Here is a 21,167-nt window from a genome sequence, read left to right as displayed (position 1 = left end):
TCTCCAGATTTTGGCACGCTCTGTCTTCCACATTTTTCAACCGATTCAAACCGGTCCAACTTCGAACTGTATAGCCTTTTCGTGAATTGCAGGATTTCCCTTTACAAATTCCCATTTGTTCCGGGACATTTTCCCCATTCAAAAGGAATTGGCCATTTTTCAAACTTCCACCATTTCCACATTTTTCAACCCATTGAAACCATTCCATCTTGAACATTTTCACCTCATCCTTGACATTCCAGACTATCTTTTTTTCAAGTAAAAAAAAATTCCAGGATTTTCCAGAATTCTTGCATTTCCAGAGCCCTATTTCCACCCTTTTTTCTGGCGACTACTCCTTCCACATTTTTCAGCCCAATTCAACCGTTCCACCGTCGAATCATTCCTCTTAATCAGGACAAAAAACAAAATTGTTTTTTAATCCAACTTTTTTTATTGGCATTTTCAAATACAGAAAAAAGTGCAAGTCGAAACAGTACAATTTTAAAGTCAGAAAATTCTTCACACCCTTTCCCTTAAAACCCAAATCCCCACCCACCCTCCCACCCCACTCAGGTCACACCAACAAGGGACATATGGCACAATCATATAACAAGTAAGACGACAAAGACAGACATCCTCACATACACACACACATACGAGGCCAGAGACAGACAAACAGGCTGAAAGGAGAGAAAGGGAGAAAATAAAATAAAAATAAAATAAAATACAATTAAATTAAAATAATAATAATAAATAAAAAGGGAGATTATTCCTCATCTGCGTCTGGGGATAAATCAAGAGAGTTGACAAACAGCAAGAAAGGACTCCATGAGCTTTCAAACGCTTGCGCCTTTTAGCGAAAACCTAAGTTTTTCTAGTTTTAGATTGTAGAGAACCTCTCTAATCCATCGGCCGTGTGATGGGGGACGAGCCAGCTTCCAATTAAACAAAATCAATCGCCTGGCCAGCAAGGTCGTAAAAGCAACAGCGCGTTTTAATGATACCGGGCACATGTTATCGGGGCATACGCCAAAAATGGCTGATAATGGGTTGGGGGGAAAGTTTTGACCGTATGCTTTCCCGATCGTGTCAAAAATATCCTCCCAAAAGGAACATAATTTAGAGCAGGACCAGAACATATGGACATGGTCGGCCGGAGATTGTTTGCATCTATTGCAGGTATTGCTAACAGTGGGGTAGATTTTGGATAGTTTGGAGTTAGTGTAATGAATTTTATGGATTACTTTGCATTGGATGAGATTATGGCGGGCACATATTGAGGAGGAGTGAACCAGTTTCAGGGCAGAGTCCCAGTGTTGGTCGGATATGTTGGTATTAAGATCGCTCTCCCACGAGGCTCTTATCACTGATAGAGAGTTTGGAGCAACTGAACTTAAAGAGGTATATAACACAGAGATACATTTTTTATGATTAGGGCTCAAAGATAACAATGTATCTATAAGAGTTTCCGGAGGACGATTCGGAAAGTGTGGGAACTGTTTCTTTACGAAGTCCCTCGCCTGAAAAAAACGAAAAAGGTGGGAGTTCGGCAAATCGTATTTGGAAGAGAGTTCAGTGAAGGATGAGAACACTCCGTCTGCATAGAGGTCTTTCACAGTGGTGATGCCATGATCGTGCCAAGTCATGAATGCGGGGTCAGTACGGGAAGGTTTAAATAATTGGTTTTTAAGTAGCGGGGTCAATATAGATGGGCCCTGAAACCCCAAGTGTTTACGTAACTGGTTCCATATTTTAATGGAGATCGATACAATGGTGTTTGCGCCTTCAATTTTAAATGGGAAAGGGAGTGATGAGCATAAGCAAGAGTGCAATGAGGAGTGTGGGATCGCCGTTTCGAGGGATACCCAGGCCGGGAGGGTCTGAGAGCCTCCATCCATCCAGTATAGGAGTTTCTGTACGTTAGCCGCCCAATAGTATTGTCTAAAATTGGGGAGTGCAAGCCCTCCCTCAGATTTGTGGGATTGTAGGACCGACTTGCGGATTCGGGCCGATCCGGCCCCCCATAAAAATTTGGATATTGATTTGTCTAATTTATCGAAAAATGATTTAGTAATAAATATGGGGATATGTTGAAAAAGGTAGAGGAATTTAGGCAGAGTGATCATCTTGATCAGATTGATCCGGCCGGCGAGAGAAAGTGGTAAAACAGACCAGCGGGCAAAGTTCTTCTCCATCTTTTCAATTAGAGGTAAAAAATTTGCCCGGAGCATATCAGACATAGCCGGAGTAATAAGGATTCCCAAGTAATGAATCCCGTCATGTGCCCATTTGAATGCTGCTAAAGATCGTGGTAACTGTTTAGCTAAGGAATTAATCGGAAACAGCTCACTTTTTTGGTAGTTAAGTTTGTAGCCCGAGTGTGTGCCAAACCGCTCCAGAATGTCAAATATTACCGGGAGCGAGCTAGCAGGGTCCGAGATGTACAAGAGCAGGTCATCCGCATAAAGCGAGACTTTGTGTAGCGTGTCCGACCGGGTGATACCTTTAAAGCCTGCCTCCGCGCGCAGCCAAAGAGCAAGGGGTTCTATCGCAATAGCAAACAGTAATGGAGACAACGGGCAACCTTGTCTAGTGCCTCTTTTAAGAAAAATTGGGGCGGATAGTGTATTATTTGTACGTACCGAAGCTACCGGGGACGAGTACAAAAGTTTAACCCAGAGAATGAAATCCTCATTAAAACCAAACCGACCCATCGCTTCAAATAGATACTCCCATTCAACCCTGTCAAAGGCTTTCTCCGCATCGAGGGATACTACCACCTCCGGGGTCGAGGGGTTTGGCGAATGGATAATGTTTAGGAGGCGCCGAGTGTTGTGTGAGGATTGCCGGCCTAGCATAAAACCTGTTTGATCCAACGAGATGATAGAAGGCATCACCCTTTGGAGCCGGAGAGCGAGAACCTTGGATAGAATTTTTAGATCTACATTTAAGAGCGAAATTGGTCTATAGCTGCTGCAAAGCAGGGGGTCTTTTTCTTTTTTTAGGATGAGAGAAATGGTGGCCCTCGATAAGGTTTCTGGGAGGCGATGTTGCAGAAAAGCTTCATTATACATGTCTCTTAGAGCCGGAGCAAGAACACTGGAGAAAGTTTTGTAATATTCTGCACTAAAGCCATCCGGGCCGGGTGATTTATTGCTCTGTAATGATTTGATGGCTTCCGTAATCTCAATGACACTAATGGGCTGGCCCAGGCCCCTCGCAGCCCCACATTCTATCTGGGGGAATGTTGTATCGCTAAACAGTTCATCTGAGGAAGGGGGGCAGTCTGAGGTATATAATGTTGTATAAAATGCAGCAAATGTTTCATTAATCTTAGCTGGATCAGTATGTAGTTCTCCTGTGTTAGAGCGAATAGACGTGATTAGTCTCGAAGATGCTTCCTCCCTGACCCGGTGGGCTAAGAGCCTGCCAGCTTTTTCCCCAGATTCAAAAAATCGTTGTCTGGATTTGAGCAGTTGTAATTTCGCTCTATTGACAGACATAAGGTCAAAGTCAGTTTGTAGGCGAAGGCGTTCTTTATATAGTGTCGGGTCTGGGTTTGAAGCGTACTTATCGTCAAGATCCTTAATCTTGCGGAGCAGCTCAGTGATTTGAATGGTCTCTGTCTTATTTAGGTTTGAAACAAAAGATATAAGTTGACCTCTAATATAGGCTTTAGATGCCTCCCACAGTATACCTCTTCTGATTTCTGGCGAGTCGTTCAGTTCGAAAAAACACTTAATTTGATCTTGTAGGAAATTCTTATAGCGGTCTTCTGCTAATAAGGATGAGTTGAATCGCCATTGTTTAAGGGGTCTAGGTTGAGTGTCCATATTGATGTCTACTGAGGTGGGGGCATGATCCGAGATTACAATACTATGGTAATTACATGTTTTGGTTTTGGAAAGTAGTCTATTGTCGAGAAGAAAGAAGTCTATCCGAGTGTAAGTGTGATGTACATGGGAGAAATAGGAAAATTGTTTAATTGTAGGGGAGGCATGTCTCCATGGGTCTGTAAGACCTAACTGTTTAGCGAAAGTATCAAGTGTTTTAGCTGAATTAGATAAGGGAGCCAGTTTGTTAGATGATCGATCCAGTACAGGATCCTGTACCAGGTTAAAGTCCCCGCCCATAATGATAAAATGGTTTCCAATGTTCGGAAATGATGTAAACAGTTTAGTCACATAAGAACTGTCATCCCAGTTGGGTCCATAAACGCTAGCGAGTATGACTGGGGTGCCTTGCAGCTTTCCGGACACAATAATATAACGACCAGCCGGGTCTGCTACAATTTGATTGAGTTCGAACAAAATATTTTTACGAATAAGGATAGCTGTGCCCCTGGCCCTTTCGTTGAATTTTGAATGGAAAATATGGCTGATCCAGCCTCTTTTAAGTCGTGAAATCTCTCTGTTGCGAAGGTGGGTCTCCTGAATGAAAAATATATCTCCTTTGAGGTTTTGCAAATGGGTCAAGACCCTCCCTATTTTAGTGGCGCTCCCCACTCCCCTCACATTCCATGAAACAAATCTGAGTGTATTACTGGCGCTTGTCATACCTCACCATGTCCAACTAGGAGAGCAGAACGGGCTGATGTATACACGCGGGTCAGGAGGGGGGCTGATGCATGATAACTGGAAACTGCAGAGAGTACTGGTAAGAGGGGCGGATGAAACAGAAGCGTGAGAGGAAGGAATGAGGAGATAAACAAACCCATAAAAACACATACATATAGAAAACACAACAGACTCACACACATACTCGCAGACACAACAACATACAACAATGCCAGGTGGGTTAAACCTGGGAACCACCTACAGGGCCATTGTCCCAGGACCTGAGAACCCAATTGTCGAAACTGAACCTTAAGTGTCCTTTTCACAGCAGTGCGCTGTCCTCGCGCCTGCGTGGACGTATCCATATCGGCTTCCGGTTTTTTCCACCTCCCGAGACCAATAGATTGGCTCCAACTGAGTCAGAACATTTTAAAGTGCATCAAAACTGCAATATATTTCCTCAAGAAACATAGTACCCAGTACTAAGATAACTTCAGAAAGCGAGAAAAATAACTTATAAAAGTGTAAACAACTCAAAAAACATATAGCAACCCAAAGTACAAGTGGTGCCATGTACATATACATATATACACACACCTATATACATATGTATACATACATACACACACACCCATGCATGAACGTGCATACCATCATGGGTGTGTGGGTAAGGAATAACAGTAACCAACCAAGAGATAAGTAGGTCAGCGGTTAGGTCAAATACCAACAGAAAAAGTCAACCACAGTGTAGAAATATATATCTATTAGAACATGTTAAATAAATGTAAAGGGGAGACCAAATAATTTGCGTGTCGATGTAGCAAAATAAAACATAATTACCAATATTGCGGGTTGTTTAAACAATGCTGATAAATGTATATTAACCAGGTTAGCTCTAGAATGTCAGTATAATATATTAGCTGAAAGGTTAAACAAAGAGTGAATGAAAGTGGATCCAATGAGTGACCACCCAGATGTAATATTCACGGTCAGGCCTGGAGTTGGCGATATGTTAGGATGGTTAACCGTGATAAAGCAGGCAATGATTGTTAAGGTTGGTGCCGGCAGTGTAGGCTCCAGACATGGCTGCAGTTAGCCAAGCTAGCGCCGTCCTGCCATGCACTGTGGGATAGTCACATCGTATCAAACAAAGTTTCAATAAAGTCATACCAACTGAGATTACTCTTTTGAATGTTCTTGGCTGCGTTGATTGTGGGATTTGACGAAATCTTGGGCGTCTTTGAGAGATGCGAGTCGTCGTCTCTTTCCACCTTCGGTTGAAACCATTAGCTTGGCCGGATAGTGGAGTGCTGGTTTGAGGCCCAGATTGTAGAGATCCCTCATGACGTCCCGGTACACGGCCCGCTGTTCCAGTATTTCAGGGCAGTAGTCTTCAAAGATGTGTATCGGTGAGTCCTTGTACTTTAGTTTGCCCCTGCGTTTCCGAGCTTCCCGCACCACCAGCTCCCTCGTCTGGAATCGGTGGAAGCATATCACGATAGCACGCGGTCTCTCACCGGGGCCTGGCTTTGCTGTTAGCGAGCGGTGGGCACGGTCCAGCTCCGGGGTCGACGACAGCGTGTGTTCACCCAAGACTTCGACCAGCAGTTGAGAGAAGAACGTTGTTGGGTTTGGACCTTCGATGTTTTCGGGTACGCCGACAATTCTTATGTTGTTCCGACGACTTCTGCTCTCCAAGTCTATTAGCTTAGCTTTTAGCCTCGCGTTCTCCTCGGTTACGAATGTTAGCTTGGTGTTCATAGCCAGCATATCCTGGCTGGTTGTGTCGGCAAACAGTTCTAGTGAGGAGAGACGCTTCTGGTTTTCCAGAAGTGTGGTCTGAATACAGTCCAGCGTGTTGTTGAGTTTGGAAAAGGCGGAGTTAAACTCCGACGAGAGAGAAGTCTTGTGGTCCGCTAGCATTGTAGTTAGCGTAGCCATGATGGTACTTGCCGCCAGATCCTCCTTCCTTTGCTCCTCCTTTTTGGCTCTGTTAGACATTTTCTCATTTAGCGCGAAAAGGTATTAGTACTATTAAAACGTTAGTAGCAGTTACTGCATTCAGTCGAGCTATACAGAATGGTAGGAGTGAAATTTGCGGGAGCGTGAAAAAAGTGCGACTACTCCATCTTGTCGCCAACCGGAAGTGACAACAAAATTGTTTTTTGAACGGGAAAAATTCCCGGTTTACCCGAAATTTCTGAAATTCCGTAATTTCACTTCTCAATTAAAAATGTTACTACTTCAACATTTCTCGAACAATTTGAAAATTTCCAACACCAACCAGAACATTCCAATTTTTTAGCATTTTCCCCCAAAAAATCCCTTATTTCCATGAAATTCCATAGTTTCCATGAAATTCCAGAATTTCCATGAAATTCCAGAATTTCCATGAAATGCCCAAATTTCCATGAAATTCCCATTGAAATTAATGGGACATTGTTCAAAGTTCCACAACTCCCGCATTTTGTATCCGATTCAAACTGTTCCAACTTCAGAATATTCAGCCTGTTCAGGAATTGTGTGCTCTACTTCAACATTTGTAAAAAAAAATTATAATAATTACTTTTTAGGGACATTTTCCCCATTCAAAACTTCCACCATTTCCAAATTTTTCAACCCATTCAAACCATTCCATCTTGAACATTTTCCACTCATCCTTGACATTCAAACTATCTTTTTTTCAAGTAAAAAAAAGTATTCCAGGATTTTCCAGAATTCCTGTTTTTCCAAAGCCCTATTTCCATCCCTTTTTCTGGCGACTACTCCTTCCACATTTTTCAGCCCGATTCAACCGTTCCACCGTCCAATCATTCCTCTTAATCAGGACAAAAACCGAAGTTGTTTTTTGAACCGGAAACATTCCCGGTTTTCCCGAAATTTCTGAAATTCCGTAATTCCATTTCTCAATTAAAAATGTTACTACGTCAACATTTCTCGACTGATTTGAAAAATGCCAACACCAACCAGAACATTCACATTTTTTAGCATTTTCCAAAAAATTTCCTTTATTCCCAAAATTTCCATGAAATTCCCATTGAAGTGAATGGGACATTGTTCAAAGTTCCACAACTCCCACATTTTGTATCCGATTCAGACCGTTCCGACTTCAGAATATTCAGCCTGTTCAGGAATTGTGTGCTTTAATTCAACATTTGTAAAACAAAATTTGGGGGTTTTTAGGGACATTTTCCCCATTCAAAACATGCACCATTTCCACATTTTTCATCCCATTCAAACCATTCCATCCTTGAAATTCTAACAGTTTTTTTCAATTAAAAAAAAAAATTCCAGGATTTTCCAGAATTCCTGCTTTTCCAAAGCCCTATTTCCACCCCTTTTTACTGGCGACTACTCCTTTCACATTTTTCAGCCCAATTCAACCGTTCCACCGTCAAATAATTCCTCTTAATCAGGACAAAAAACAAAGTTGTTTTTTGAACGGGAAAAATTCCCGAATTTTCCCGAAAAAATTTCTGAAATTCCGTAATTCCATTCCTCAATTAAAATTCAACATTTATTGACTGATTTGAAAAATTCCAACACCAACCAGAACATTCAAATTTTTTTGCATTTTCCCAAAAAATTACTTTTTTCCCGAAATTCCCAAATTTCCATGAAATCCCCATTGAAATGAATGGGACATTGTTCAAAGTTCCACAACTCCCACATTTTGTATCCAATTTAAACTGTACCAACTTCAGAATATTCAGCCTGTTCAGGAATTGTGTGCACTACTTCAACATTAATAAAAAATAAATTAAAAACATTTGTTTTTAGGGACATTTTCCCCATTCAAAACGTCCACGATTTCTACATTTTCAACCCATTTGAACCATTCCATCTTGAACACATTCAATTCATCCTGGAAATTAAAACAACAATTTTTCCACGTTCAACAAATTTCCAGGAGTTCCTGTTTTTTTTTTTCTAACTTTATTTCCAACTTTTTTTAGTGCGATGACTTCTTTCACATTTTTCAAACCATTTCAACCTTTATACTGTCAAAACATTCCTCTTACTCAGGACAAAAAAAACAAGTTGGTTTAAGAACTTAAAAAATTCCCGGTTTTCCCGAAATTCCGTAATACCATTTTTTTAATTAAAAAAACTGTTACCACTTCAACATTTCTTGACTGATTTAAAGGATTCTAACACCAACCAATTCATCTCATTCAGGACATTCATGCACCTAATCTTTTTTTTTTTTTTAATCCCACTTTTCCCAAAATTCCGACATTTCCAGGAAGTTCCCATTGAAATGAATGGAACATTTTTCCAGGTTGCACAATTCCCAAATTTTTCAACCTATTCAAAGCATTCCAACATCAGCACATTTCACTCATCCTGGACATTAAAACTAACACTTTTCCAAGTTCCAAACCAAATTCCGGTTTTCCTGGAAATTCAAACTCTCCAACATTCAAACTATTCTTACATTCATTCTACATTATGTCAGCATTTCAGTTCAACTTCAGAATTGCAGCATTCACACGCAATTCTTTCAGGAATTGCCTCATCTAGTTGTTATTGTTGTTGTTATTGTTGTTCTTATTATTATTGTTCTTATTATTATTATCATTATTGTAATTGTTATGATTATATTCATATTATTGCTTTAATTATTGTTATTATTATAGTTATAATAATAATAACTATCATTATTGTATATTATTATTTGTATTATTATTATTACTATTATCATTATTATTGTTGTTATTATTGTTATTGTTATTATTATTTTTAATATTATTGTTATTGTTATTATTATTTGTAATATTATTGTTAATTGTTATTGTTATTATTATTGGTATTATTATTATTATTATTATCATTATTACTATTATTGTTACTATTATTATTATTAATATTATTTGTATTGCCCTGTGATGAGGTGGCGACCTGTCCAGGGTGTAGCCCGCCTTCCGCCCGAATGCAGCTGAGATAGGCTCCAGCACCCCCCGCGACCCTAAAAGGGACAAGCGGTAGAAAATGGATGGATGGATTATTGTTATTATTATTATTATTATTTTTAATTATTATTATTGTTATTATTATTAATATTATCATTATTATTATTATTATTATTATTGTTATCATTATTATTATTATTATTATTATTATTTTTAATTATTGTTATCATTATTATTATTATGATTATTATTATTATTTTTATTGTTATCATTATTATTATTATCCATCCATCCATTTCCATCCATTTTCTACCGCTTGTCCCCCTTGAGTTCGCGGGGGGTGCTGGAGCCTATGTCAACTGATTATTATTATTATTGTTATTAATATTATTATCATTATTGTTATTATTATTATTATTATTGTTATTAATATTATTATCATTAGTTATTATTATTATTGTTATTGTTAATGTTTCTATTTATTATTATTATTATTATTATTGTTATTGTCATTATTATTATTATTGTTATTATCATTATTATCATTATTATGATTATTATTTTTGATTATTACTATTATTATAAGAGCCAGCGTAATGAAAATTATTATTTTGACGATCAAATCCTTGTGTAGTTGTTCTACAAAGAACTGCCAGCAGTGCCTTGGAGAACAATTCAAACCAGAACTTGATGATGAAGGATCAAAAGCAAGATGGCGACATAAGAACATGTGTGACCTCTCACTGCACTGACGTGTTGCTGGAACCACAAGAAGAAGATTGTGTCTTGCTTCACGGAGCAGACCAACTCACATCCCGTGTGGTCCAGGGACATGTCAGCCTGCAGGACCGGAATCCGTCCAGTGTGTCCTGCCTCGCTAAAGTTCTCCATGGGGAACACAGCAGCCAGCCTCTCCTTTTGGTTGCCATGGAGACGATGCTCCTATAGAAGAGGGAGGAGGGCGAGCCTTCTTCTTCAAGTCCTCTTTGGCCCACTGGAATGGATCAGCCCTTAGAACCTTTATTTAACCAGATAAGAAAACCCATTGAGATCAAGATCTCTTTCACAAGGGTGACCTGGCCAAGAGGTCAACAGCACATGTCACAGAGCAGTTTCAAAATAAATACATTAAGACATACATTTTAAAATACATAAGAGAACTGTAAAACAACAGAGATTTACATCTTTAAAAACACAGGCACTGTGCAAACGTCTCTCGCCCTTGTTCTGTAGACGTGAGCTGCAGGAGAACCTTCTAGCACACCATTGTTGCATGGAAGGAGTCGACTTCAAGTCTGTGAAGTTCTTCTCACGCTTTGGAGAGTTTGTCTCTCGCTTAACTGGAGATCCGGCATGCTAGCCCATGCATACAAAAGTGGCGAATTAAACTCGGGCTGGGCGATACGGCTGAAAATGGTGTCACGATATCGCTGTTCTATATCCCTTAATTATATTTTTAAAAAAAAAATTCAGAAATTTTAATTCAAGTTTGTAATTTTCCTCTTTTTAAAAAATACTATTTATTTATTCCTTTGATAGGGAAATCATAATACAGGTACTGAGAAAACAGACGCTTGTTTCCCTCACCCCCCCAAAAATTAAATAAATAAATACACACAAAAAAAATACAAAATCAAAACTACAATTATCGATTATTATCGATATTTTTCATGACCAATGGAAAATAAAGAGAAGGCTAAAAGTGTATTTGTATTTGAATTGTAGCCTCAGCTACAGTATCAAGGCAGAAAGGAAACGTCAACACAAGCATGGAACACTTAACAATAAGCTCTAACAAATCATGAATGGGATGTGCGTCCCAAAGTCACCAGCCTTGGCGTCACTATAGACAGCGATTTTAAATTTGACAAACAAGTCAATGGCGTTTTAAAATCGTGTTTTTATCATCTTCGTCTTTTAGCAAAGGTAAAACCATTTTTATCTTTTAACCTTTTTGAACAAGTCGTGCATGCTTTTATTTCAAGTCGCCTAGACTACTGCAATGCACTTTATGCTGGCATTAGCCAAAAAACTCTCTCCCGGTTGCAGTTAGTCCAGAACGCGGCAGCACGACTTTTAACAGGGGCCAGGAAACGTGAGCATATAACCCCAATTCTTCGGAGTTTGCACTGGCTCCCTGTTCATTTTAGAATTGATTTTAAATCCTTGCTGTTTGTTTTTAAAGCTTTACATGGACTGGCACCTCAGTATATCTCGGACCTCATCCAAATTTACACTCCTGCGCGCGCTCTGAGGTCCGAGAGCCAGCTCCAGCTCGTGGTGCCCAGGACGAGACTTAAAACCAGGGGAGACAGGGCCTTCTCTGTGGTCGGCCCTAAACTCTGGAACACTCTGCCCCTCCATGTTCAAACTGCTCCCACAGTGGAGTGTTTTAAGTCTCGTCTAAAGACCCACTTTTATTCTTTGGCTTTTAACACTACGTGAGTTGTGTGGTCTTCTGTCCTCTGTTGTCCTGTGTGGTTAGGGTTAGGGTTATAAATTTTGATGTCTATTTTACTGTTTTAATTGGTTTCACCCTTTAAAATCGTTTTTAATCATATTTATTTTTTATATTGTCTCTGTATTGGTTTTCTATTCATTTATTCTTTGTTTTTATTCAGTCATTGGTGTAGCATAATATTGTTTTTAATATTGTTTTTAATATAGTTTTTAATATTGTTTTTAATATTGTTTTTAACATGGCTGTGCAGCACTTTGGAAACATTCTTGTTGTGTAAATGTGCTATATAAATAAAGTGGATTGGATTGGATTGGATGAATATGTAAGAAATGCATCATAAAGTGTAAGAAAATAGTGCAAAGTGTGAAAATGTAAATGTAGAGAAACCTGAGAAGAACTATTTTCTGCAAGTTTAGTGCAAGGAAATAACAGCTGTGTAACATTAATTTGCCCTGTTATTCTTAACTATGGACATTTTTGTTTTGCAGTAATTGTTTACATATTTATAATATATCGGTCGATGTCAATAATTATTGACATTTTTTAATGACCTATGAAAAATAAAGAGCAGGAGAAGCATATATTTTATTTGAAATGTAATTTCCTGTGATTATAATCCCTCCGATATCAAGGCAGAAAGGAAAACCATGTAAACAAAAGAGTCAAATCACATTAAACACTTAACAATAAGCTCTTAAAAACAAGGAATATGTCATAAAGTGTAAGAAAATAGTGCAAAGTGTGAAAATGTAAACATAGAGAAACCGGAGAAGAACTATTTCCTGCAGATTTAGTGCGAGGAAATAACAGCTGTGTAACATTAATTTGCCCTGTTATTCTTACTTAACTATGGAAAGGAATTTTAGTTTTGCAGTAATTGTTTAAATATTAATATATCGGTCGATATCAATAATTATTGACATTTTTTAATGACCTATGGAAAATAAGGAGCAGGAGAAAAATATATTTTATTTTAAATGTAATTTCCTGTGATTATAATCCCTCGGCTATCAAGGCAGAAAGGAAATGTCAACACAAGCATGGAAAACACTCAAACGATGTCAACAAAATACCGTATTTTTCGGAGTATAAGTCGCTCCGGAGTATAAGTTGCACCGGCCGAAAATGCATAATAAAGAAGGAAAAAAAACATATATAAGTCGCATTTTTTGGGGAAATTTATTTGATAAAACCCAACACCAAGAATAGACATTTGAAAGGCAATTTAAAATAAATAAAGAATAGTGAACAACAGGCCGAATAAGTGTACTTTATATGAGGCATAAATAACCAACTGAGAACGTGCCTGGTATGTTAACGTAACATATTATGGTAAGAGTCATTCAAATAACTATAACATATAGAACATGCTATACGTTTACCAAAACAATCTGTCACTCCTAATCGCTAAATCCCATGAAATCTTATACGTCTAGTCCGGGGGTCGGCAACCCGCGGCTCTAGAGCCGGCTCTTTAGCACCGCCCTAGTGGCGAATGGAAAAAGATGAGGGGGAAAAAAATCTATTTTTTTGTTTTAGTATGGTTTCTGTAGGAGGACAAACATGACACAAACCTCCCTAATTGTTATAAATCACACTGTTTATATTAAACATGCTTCACTGATTCGAGTATTTGGCGAGCGCCGTTTTGTCCTACTAATTTTGGCGGTCCTTGAACTCACCGTATAGTTTGTTTACATAACTTTCTCCGACTTTCTAGGACGTGTTTTATGCCACTTCTTTTTATGTCTCATTTTGCCCACCACACTTTTAACGTTGTGCATGAGTGCACAAAGGTGAGTTTTGTTGATGTTATTGACTTGTGTGGAGTGCTAATCAGACATATTTGGTCACTGCATGACTGCAAGCTAATCGATGCTAACATGCTATTTAGGCTAGCGATATGTACATATTGCATCATTATGCCTCATTTGTAGGTATATTTGAGGTCATTTAGTTTCCTTTAAGTCCTCTTAATTAAATGTATATCTCATGACACATGTAATATGGCTTTTAATTTTTTGCGGCTCCAGACAGATTTGTTTTTGTATTTTTGGTCCAATATGGCTCTTTCAACATTTTGGGTTGCCGACCCCTAGGCTAGTCTCTTACGTGAATGAGCTAAATAATATTATTTGATATTTTACGGTAATGTGTTAATAATTTCACACATAAGTCGCTCCTGAGTATAAGTCGCACCCCCGGCCAAACTGTGAAAAAAAACTGCGACTTATAGTCCGAAAAATACGGTACGTACGTAGTATGTAGTATGTACGTACGTAGTCTGTCATGACGTGGACTGTGGGATGGTTTGTTTTCCCGGAATGCAAAGGAATTGGATCGGACATGGGATGAAGGTAAATACATCATTTAATTTTACACTAACAAAAGAACAAACAAAAGGCGCGCACAAGGCGGAGAACAATCGTGGCTATGAAAACAATACTGACACATGGACATAAACTATGGACATAAAACAAAACTCGCTAACTGTGACATGGAAAAAAACAAAACTTACTTGGCATGGCATGAAGCATAAACTATGGTAGCAAGCGCAGCATGGGTAAGAGAGTTAGTAGACGTAACAGAGGTAATGTCGCCAGGCCGACTGCAAGCTTAAATAATGGTGACATGATTAGTGACAACAGGTGCGTGAGTGAAAATGTGCACCAGGTGAGACTAATGGTTGCCATGGGAACAAAACAAGGGAGTGAAAAAGCAGGAACTGAGTGACCAAAAACCAAACAGGAAATAACTAAAACAAAACATGGTCAAAAGACATGACACTATTATATCAGTATATAATAATTACAAAAGTATACACGCCCTATTATATCAGTATGTACAAACCCCGTTTCCATATGAGTTGGGAAGTTGTGTTAGATGTAAATATAAACGGAATATAATGATTTGCAAATCCTTTTCAACCCATATTCAGTTGAATGCCCTACAAAGACAAGATATTTGATGTTCAAACTCATAAACTTTCTTTTTTTTTTGCAAATAATAATTAACTTAGAATTTCATGGCTGCAACACGTGCCAAAGTAGTTGGGAAAGGGCATGTTCACCACTGTGTTACACGGCCTTTCCTTTTAACAACACTCAGTAAACGTTTGGGAACTGAGGAGACACATTTTTGAAGCTTCTCAGGTGGAATTATTTCCCATTCTTGCTTGATGTACAGCTTAAGTTGTTCAACAGTCCGGGGGTCTCCGTTGTGCTATTTTAGGCTTCATAATGCGCCACACATTTTCAATGGGAGACAGGTCTGGACTACAGGCAGGCCAGTCTAGTACCCGCACTAGTAACACGTGGCTTGGCATTGTCTTGCTGAAATAAGCAGGGGCGTCCATGGTAACGTTGCTTGGATGGCAACATATGTTGCTCCAAAACTGGTATGTACCTTTCAGCATTAATGGTGCCTTCACAGATGTGTAAGTTACCCATGTCTTAGGCACTAATACACCCCCATACCATCACAGATGCTGGCTTTTCAACTTTGCGCCTATAACAATCCGGATGGTTCTTTTCCTCTTTGGTGCGGAGGACACGACGTCCACAGTTTCCAAAAAACAATTTGAAATGTGGACTCGTCAGACCACAGAACACTTTTCCACTTTGTATCAGTCCATCTTAGATGAGCTCAGGCCCAGCGAAGCCGACGGCGTTTCTGGGTGTTGTTGATAAACGGTTTTCGCCTTGCATAGGAGAGTTTTAACTTGCACTTACAGATGTAGCGACCAACTGTAGTTACTGACCGTGGGTTTCTGAAGTGTCCCTGAGCCCATGTGGTGATATCCTTTACACACTGATGTCGCTTGTTGATGCAGTACAGCCTGAGGGATCGAAGGTCACAGGCTTAGCTGCTTACGTGCAGTGATTTCTCCAGATTCTCTGAACCCTTTGATGATATTACGGAGCGTAGATGGTGAAATCCCTCAGTTCCTTGCAATAGCTGGTTGAGAAAGGTTTTTCTTAAACTGTTCAACAATTTGCTCACGCATTTGTTGACAAAGTGGTGACCCTCGCCCCATCTTTGTTTGTGAATGACTGAGCATTTCATGGAATCTACTTTTATACCCAATCATGGCACCCACCTGTTCCCAATTAGGCTGCACACCTGTGGGATGTTCCAAATAAGTGTTTGATGAGCATTCCTCAACTTTATCAGTATTTATTGCCACCTTTCCCAACTTCTTTGTCACGTGTTGCTGGCATCAAATTCTAAAGTTAATGATTATTTGCACCAAAAAATTGTTTATCAGTTTGAACATCAAATATGTTGTCTTTGTAGCATATTCAACTGAATATGGGTTGATAATTATTTGCAAATCATTGTATTCCGTTTATATTTACATCTAACACCATTTCCCAACTCATATGGAAACGGGGTATGTATAATAATTACAAGAGTACACACACTATTATATCATGGTGTACTAATATATGATTATATTGAAAGAATAATGAGTTAATAAAGTTATTTGAAATTCATCTTGTTGAATGTTTTGTGTCGTCTGCAGGAGACATTCTTCACTTCCTGTCCGAGCCCCAGAGCATGCTGGGAGTTTGGTGTCAGCTGACATCAGTGCAGGTGTTCCTTGTCACACGTGGAAATCTGCTTCCTTCAGGTGAGTTAGCACTTCCTTGTTCAGCACGCTGTTGCCTTGGTAACCTCATCATCCTCATCATTCTCATCATCATCATTTGCTTTTGGGATGATGATGATTTGTTGTCTTTGTTTGAAATGTACAGCAGCTTTTAATCATATTCAAATATGATACTGATATCTACTGTACTGGATATCATGTTGGTATCTACTGTACTGGAATATGATACTGATATCTACTGTAAATAAATAAATGATAAATGGGTTATACTTGTATAGCGCTTTTCTACCTTCAAGGTACTCAAAGCGCTTTGACAGTATTTCCACATTCACCCATTCACACACACATTCACACACTGATGGCGGGAGCTGCCATGCAAGGCGCTAACCAGCAGCCATCAGAGGCAAAGGGTGAAGTGTCTTGCCCAAGGACACAACGGACGTGACTGGGAAGGTAGAAGGTGGGAATTGAACCCCAGTAACCAGCAACACTCCGATTGCTGGCACAGCCACTCTACCAACTTCGCCACGCCGTCCCTCTGTACTGAAATAATGTTGGTATCTACTGCACTGGAATATAATACTGATATCTACTGTAATGGAAGATGATACTGGTATCTACTGTAAGGCTACATGATGTTAGTATCTACTGTACTGGAATATGATGTTGGTATCTATTGTACTGGAATATGATACGGATATCTACTGTACTGGAATATGATGTTGGTATCTATTGTACTGGAATATGATACGGATATCTACTGTACTGGAATATGATGTTGGTATCTATTGTACTGGAATATGATGTTGGTATCTATTGTACTGGAATATGATACTGATATCTACTGTACTGGAATATGATGTTGGTATCTATTGTACTGGAATATGATACTTATATCTACTGTACTGGAATTTGATACTGATATCTACTCTACTGGAATATGATATTGATATCCACTGTACTGGTATATGATGTTGGTATCTACTTTACTGGAATATGATACTGATATCTACTGTAAGTAGATATTATGTTAGTATCTACTTTACTGGAATATGATGTTGGTATCTATTGTACTGGAATATGATACTAAAATATATACTGTACTGCAATATGATGTTGGTATCTACTGTACTGGAATTTGATACTGATATCTACTCTACTGGAATATGATATTGATATCCACTGTACTGGTATATGATGTTGGTATCTACTGTACTGGAATATGATACTGATATCTACTGTAAGTAGATATGATGTTGGTATCTACTGTACTGGAATATGATACTGATATCTACTGTAAGTAGATATGATGTTAGTATCTACTTTACTGGAATATGATGTTAGTATCTACTGTACTGGAATATGATGTTGGTATCTACTGTACTGGAATATGATACTGATATATATTGTACTGCAATATGATGTTGGTATATACTGTACTGTAATATGATACTGATATATACTGTACTGCAATATGATGTTGGTATCTACTGTACTGGAATATGATACTGATATCTACTGTCCTGGAACATGATGTTGGTATCTACTGTATTGGAATATGATACTGATATCTACTGTACTGGAATATGATGTTGGTATCTACTGTACTGGAATATGATACTGATATCTACTGTACTGGAATATGATGTCGGTATCTACTGTACTGGAATATGATAATGATATCTACTGTAAGGAGATATGATGTTGGTATCTACTGTACTGGAATATGATGTTGGTATCTACTGTACTGGATATCATGTTGGTATCTACTGTACTGGAATATGATACTGATATCAACTGTAAGTAGATATGATGTTGGTATCTACTGTACTGGATATCATGTTGGTATCTACTGTAATGGAATATGATACTGATATCAACTGTAAGTAGATATGATGTTGGTATCTACTGTACTGGATATCATGTTGGTATCTACTGTACTGGAATATGATACTGATATCAACTGTAAGTAGATATCATGTTGGTATCTACTGTACTGGAATCTGATACTGATATATACTGTTCTGGAATATGTTACTGATGTCTACTGTACTGGAATATGATGTTCATATCTACTGTACTGGAATATGATACTGATATCTACTGTACTGCTATAGGATGTTGGTATCTACTTTACTGGAATATTATGTTGGTATCTACTGTACCGGAATATGATACTGATATCTACTGTACTGGAATATGATGTTGGTAGCTACTGTACTGGAATATGATACTGATATCTACTGTACTGGAATATGATGTTGGTATCTACTTTACTGTAATATGATGTTGGTATCTAATGTAAGGAAATATGATGTTGGTATCTACTGTACTGGAATATGGTGTCAGTATCCACTGTACAGGAATATCATGTTGGTATCTACTATACTGGAATATGATGTTGGTATTTACTTTACTGGAAAATGATACTGGTATCTACTGTACTGGAATAAGCTATTGGTATCTACTGTACTGGAATATGATGTTGGTATCTCCTGTAAGGTCAAGTGAGATGTACAGTAAGTACAGTGTTGGGGCTTTAGAGGCTGAGAGTGTTTTCAAAGAGATGTGCTTTGTCATCAACGTATAATCCATAATAAGATATCATATAATAATGATCATATTAATAATAATAGTAATAGTAAAAATAACAATATTTGTAATAATATTATTATTATTATTATTATTATTATTATTATTAACGACTGGGACAAGCGGTAGAAAATGTATAATAATACTGTGCAGCTCACAAGTAGAAGCAGCGTGTTCTATTTTTAAACTTTCCTGCTCAGAAGTTTCAAAGTAGTTTTTAGTAACACGACACCTATTTTTGTCTCATATTTCACATTTCTTCCATTTGTGATAAGTTGCTTCTTTCAACTTGAATGCTTCGATTTACCCACAATGCACTTGTGCTCGCCCTGTGACACTCTGTCACACAAATTATTGCAAATTATGTTTTGTTTTTTCAAACACATTCTTGTGTTCTTTGTGCTTCATTAACATTTTGTGTTTAGTCCTGCACTTTTATGGCCCTGATCTTAATTGATCTTGATTGATCTTAATTTATCTTAATTGATCTTAATTTGGGACAGGTGAGTGTTTCAGGGACAGTTGAGTGTTTCAGAGACAGGTGACAGGTGAGTGTTTCAGGGACAGGTGAGTGTTTCAAAGACAGGTGACAGGTGAGTGTTTCAGGTACGGGTGAGTATTTCAGGGACAAGTGAGTGTTTGAGAGACAGGTGACAGGTGAGTGTTTGAGAGACAGGTGACAGGTGAGTGTTTGAGGGACAGGTGAGTGTTTGAGGGACAGGTGAGTGTTTCAGACACAGGTGACAGGTGAGTGTTTCAGAGACAGGTGACAGGTGAGTGTTTGAGAGACAGGTGACAGGTGAGTGTTTCAGAGACAGGTGAGTGTTTCAGGGACAAGCGAGGGTTTCAGGGACAGTTGAGTGCTTTAGGGACAGGTGAGTGTTTCAGAGACAGGTGAGTGTTTCAGAGACAGGTGAGCGTTTTAGGGACAGGTGACAGGTGAGTGTTTCAGGGACAGGTGAGTGTTTCAGGGACAAGCAAGGGTTTTAGGGACAGTTGAGTGTTTTAGGGACAGGTGAGTGTTGCAGAGACAGGTGAGTGTTTCAGAGACAGGTGAGTGTTCAAGGGACAGGTGAGTGTTCCAGGGACAGGTGAAGGTTTTAGGGACAGGTGAGTGTTTCAGGGACAGGTGAGTGTTTCAGGGACAAGCGAGGGTTTTAGGGACAGTTGAGTGTTTCAGAGACAGGTGAGTGTTTCAGAGACAGGTGAGTGTTTCAGAGACAGGTGAGTGTTCAAGGGACAGGTGAGTGTTCCAGGGACAGGTGAGGGTTTTAGGGACAGGTGAGTGTTTCAGAGACAGGTGAGTGTTCCAGGGACAGGTGAGGGTTTTAGGGACAGGTGAGTGTTTCATGGACATGGTATTACCTGTAGTCCAGGTAATACCAATGAAGTAAACAGGTAATACCAATCAAATAAAAAGTACTGGACTACATGCAGTTTACAATCATATCACGTCATATTTGTGGTATATTGGCTTAAATATAAAAGTATAACCTCCTTTTATTTTGAAATATTAACGTCAGCTGCCTTTTTTTTAATGATGTCAGGCTGATATGACTGTTATTTAGGACACTCTACTTACTGCACGATACAGGTGTGTACCTGATCTGCAAGTGTGTGTACATAGTACTACCCACAACAGGTGTTGCCATGAAAACAACCTGCACGTCGAGCTGCTTGTGTTTTATTAACACGACAACATGGACGTCTTTTACAAATACTGTGGGGTGATTTTAAACATTTTAGGACTCAAGTCTCTGTCATAAAAATTGTAAAAATAAGTTGAATATTATTATTTAAATCTCTAGATCAACTTCAGAGCTACCCGTCAATATAAAGTCTACATTGTTTGTTTCATGCTTTTTTTTGTTCAAGAAAATCCGTTTTTTTATGGCAAAAACACAAAATGTGCAATATCTGCAAAACTTTATATATTATAAAAAATATATAAAATTGCATAAATGTTTTAAAGTGGGAAATTGTATGCGTTAAATAGGTCAATAATTCATAACATTGATTTTGATTTGTTATTATTTTTTGAGCAAACAAAA

The 21,167-nt window shown here is 38.5% G+C and overlaps 2 protein-coding genes across 9 annotated transcripts in view; one reads left to right on the top strand and one right to left on the bottom strand.

Annotated features, from left to right (window-relative positions):
* LOC133653453 (IQ motif and SEC7 domain-containing protein 1-like) overlaps window positions 1-21,167 on the top strand; it is a 207,631-nt gene that overhangs the window by 33,413 nt on the left and 153,051 nt on the right. For all 8 annotated transcript variants that reach the window (XR_009826722.1, XM_062052739.1, XM_062052737.1 and 5 more), the window contains one exon: window positions 16,438-16,545. Coding sequence is in view for 7 of the 8 variants with exons in the window: in XM_062052739.1 (XP_061908723.1) it covers window positions 16,438-16,545 (108 nt within the window). In the remaining variant the exon portion in view is untranslated. The remainder of the gene's footprint in view (window positions 1-16,437; window positions 16,546-21,167) is intronic.
* On the bottom strand, window positions 4,477-6,668 carry LOC133653454 (uncharacterized). Its single transcript, XM_062052740.1, has 2 exons — window positions 5,709-6,668; window positions 4,477-4,635 (listed from the first exon to the last, which is right to left on the bottom strand). Exon 1 carries the CDS (start codon window positions 6,537-6,539, stop codon window positions 5,718-5,720), a length of 822 nt encoding a protein of 273 aa, XP_061908724.1. The 5' UTR covers window positions 6,540-6,668; the 3' UTR covers window positions 4,477-4,635; window positions 5,709-5,717.

This window comes from Entelurus aequoreus, linkage group LG07, assembly GCF_033978785.1.
Source record: "Entelurus aequoreus isolate RoL-2023_Sb linkage group LG07, RoL_Eaeq_v1.1, whole genome shotgun sequence".
NCBI classification, from domain to species: domain Eukaryota; kingdom Metazoa; phylum Chordata; class Actinopteri; order Syngnathiformes; family Syngnathidae; genus Entelurus; species Entelurus aequoreus.
Note: the sequence above shows the minus strand (reverse complement) of the source record. Positions and strands in the feature narration are given on the sequence as shown.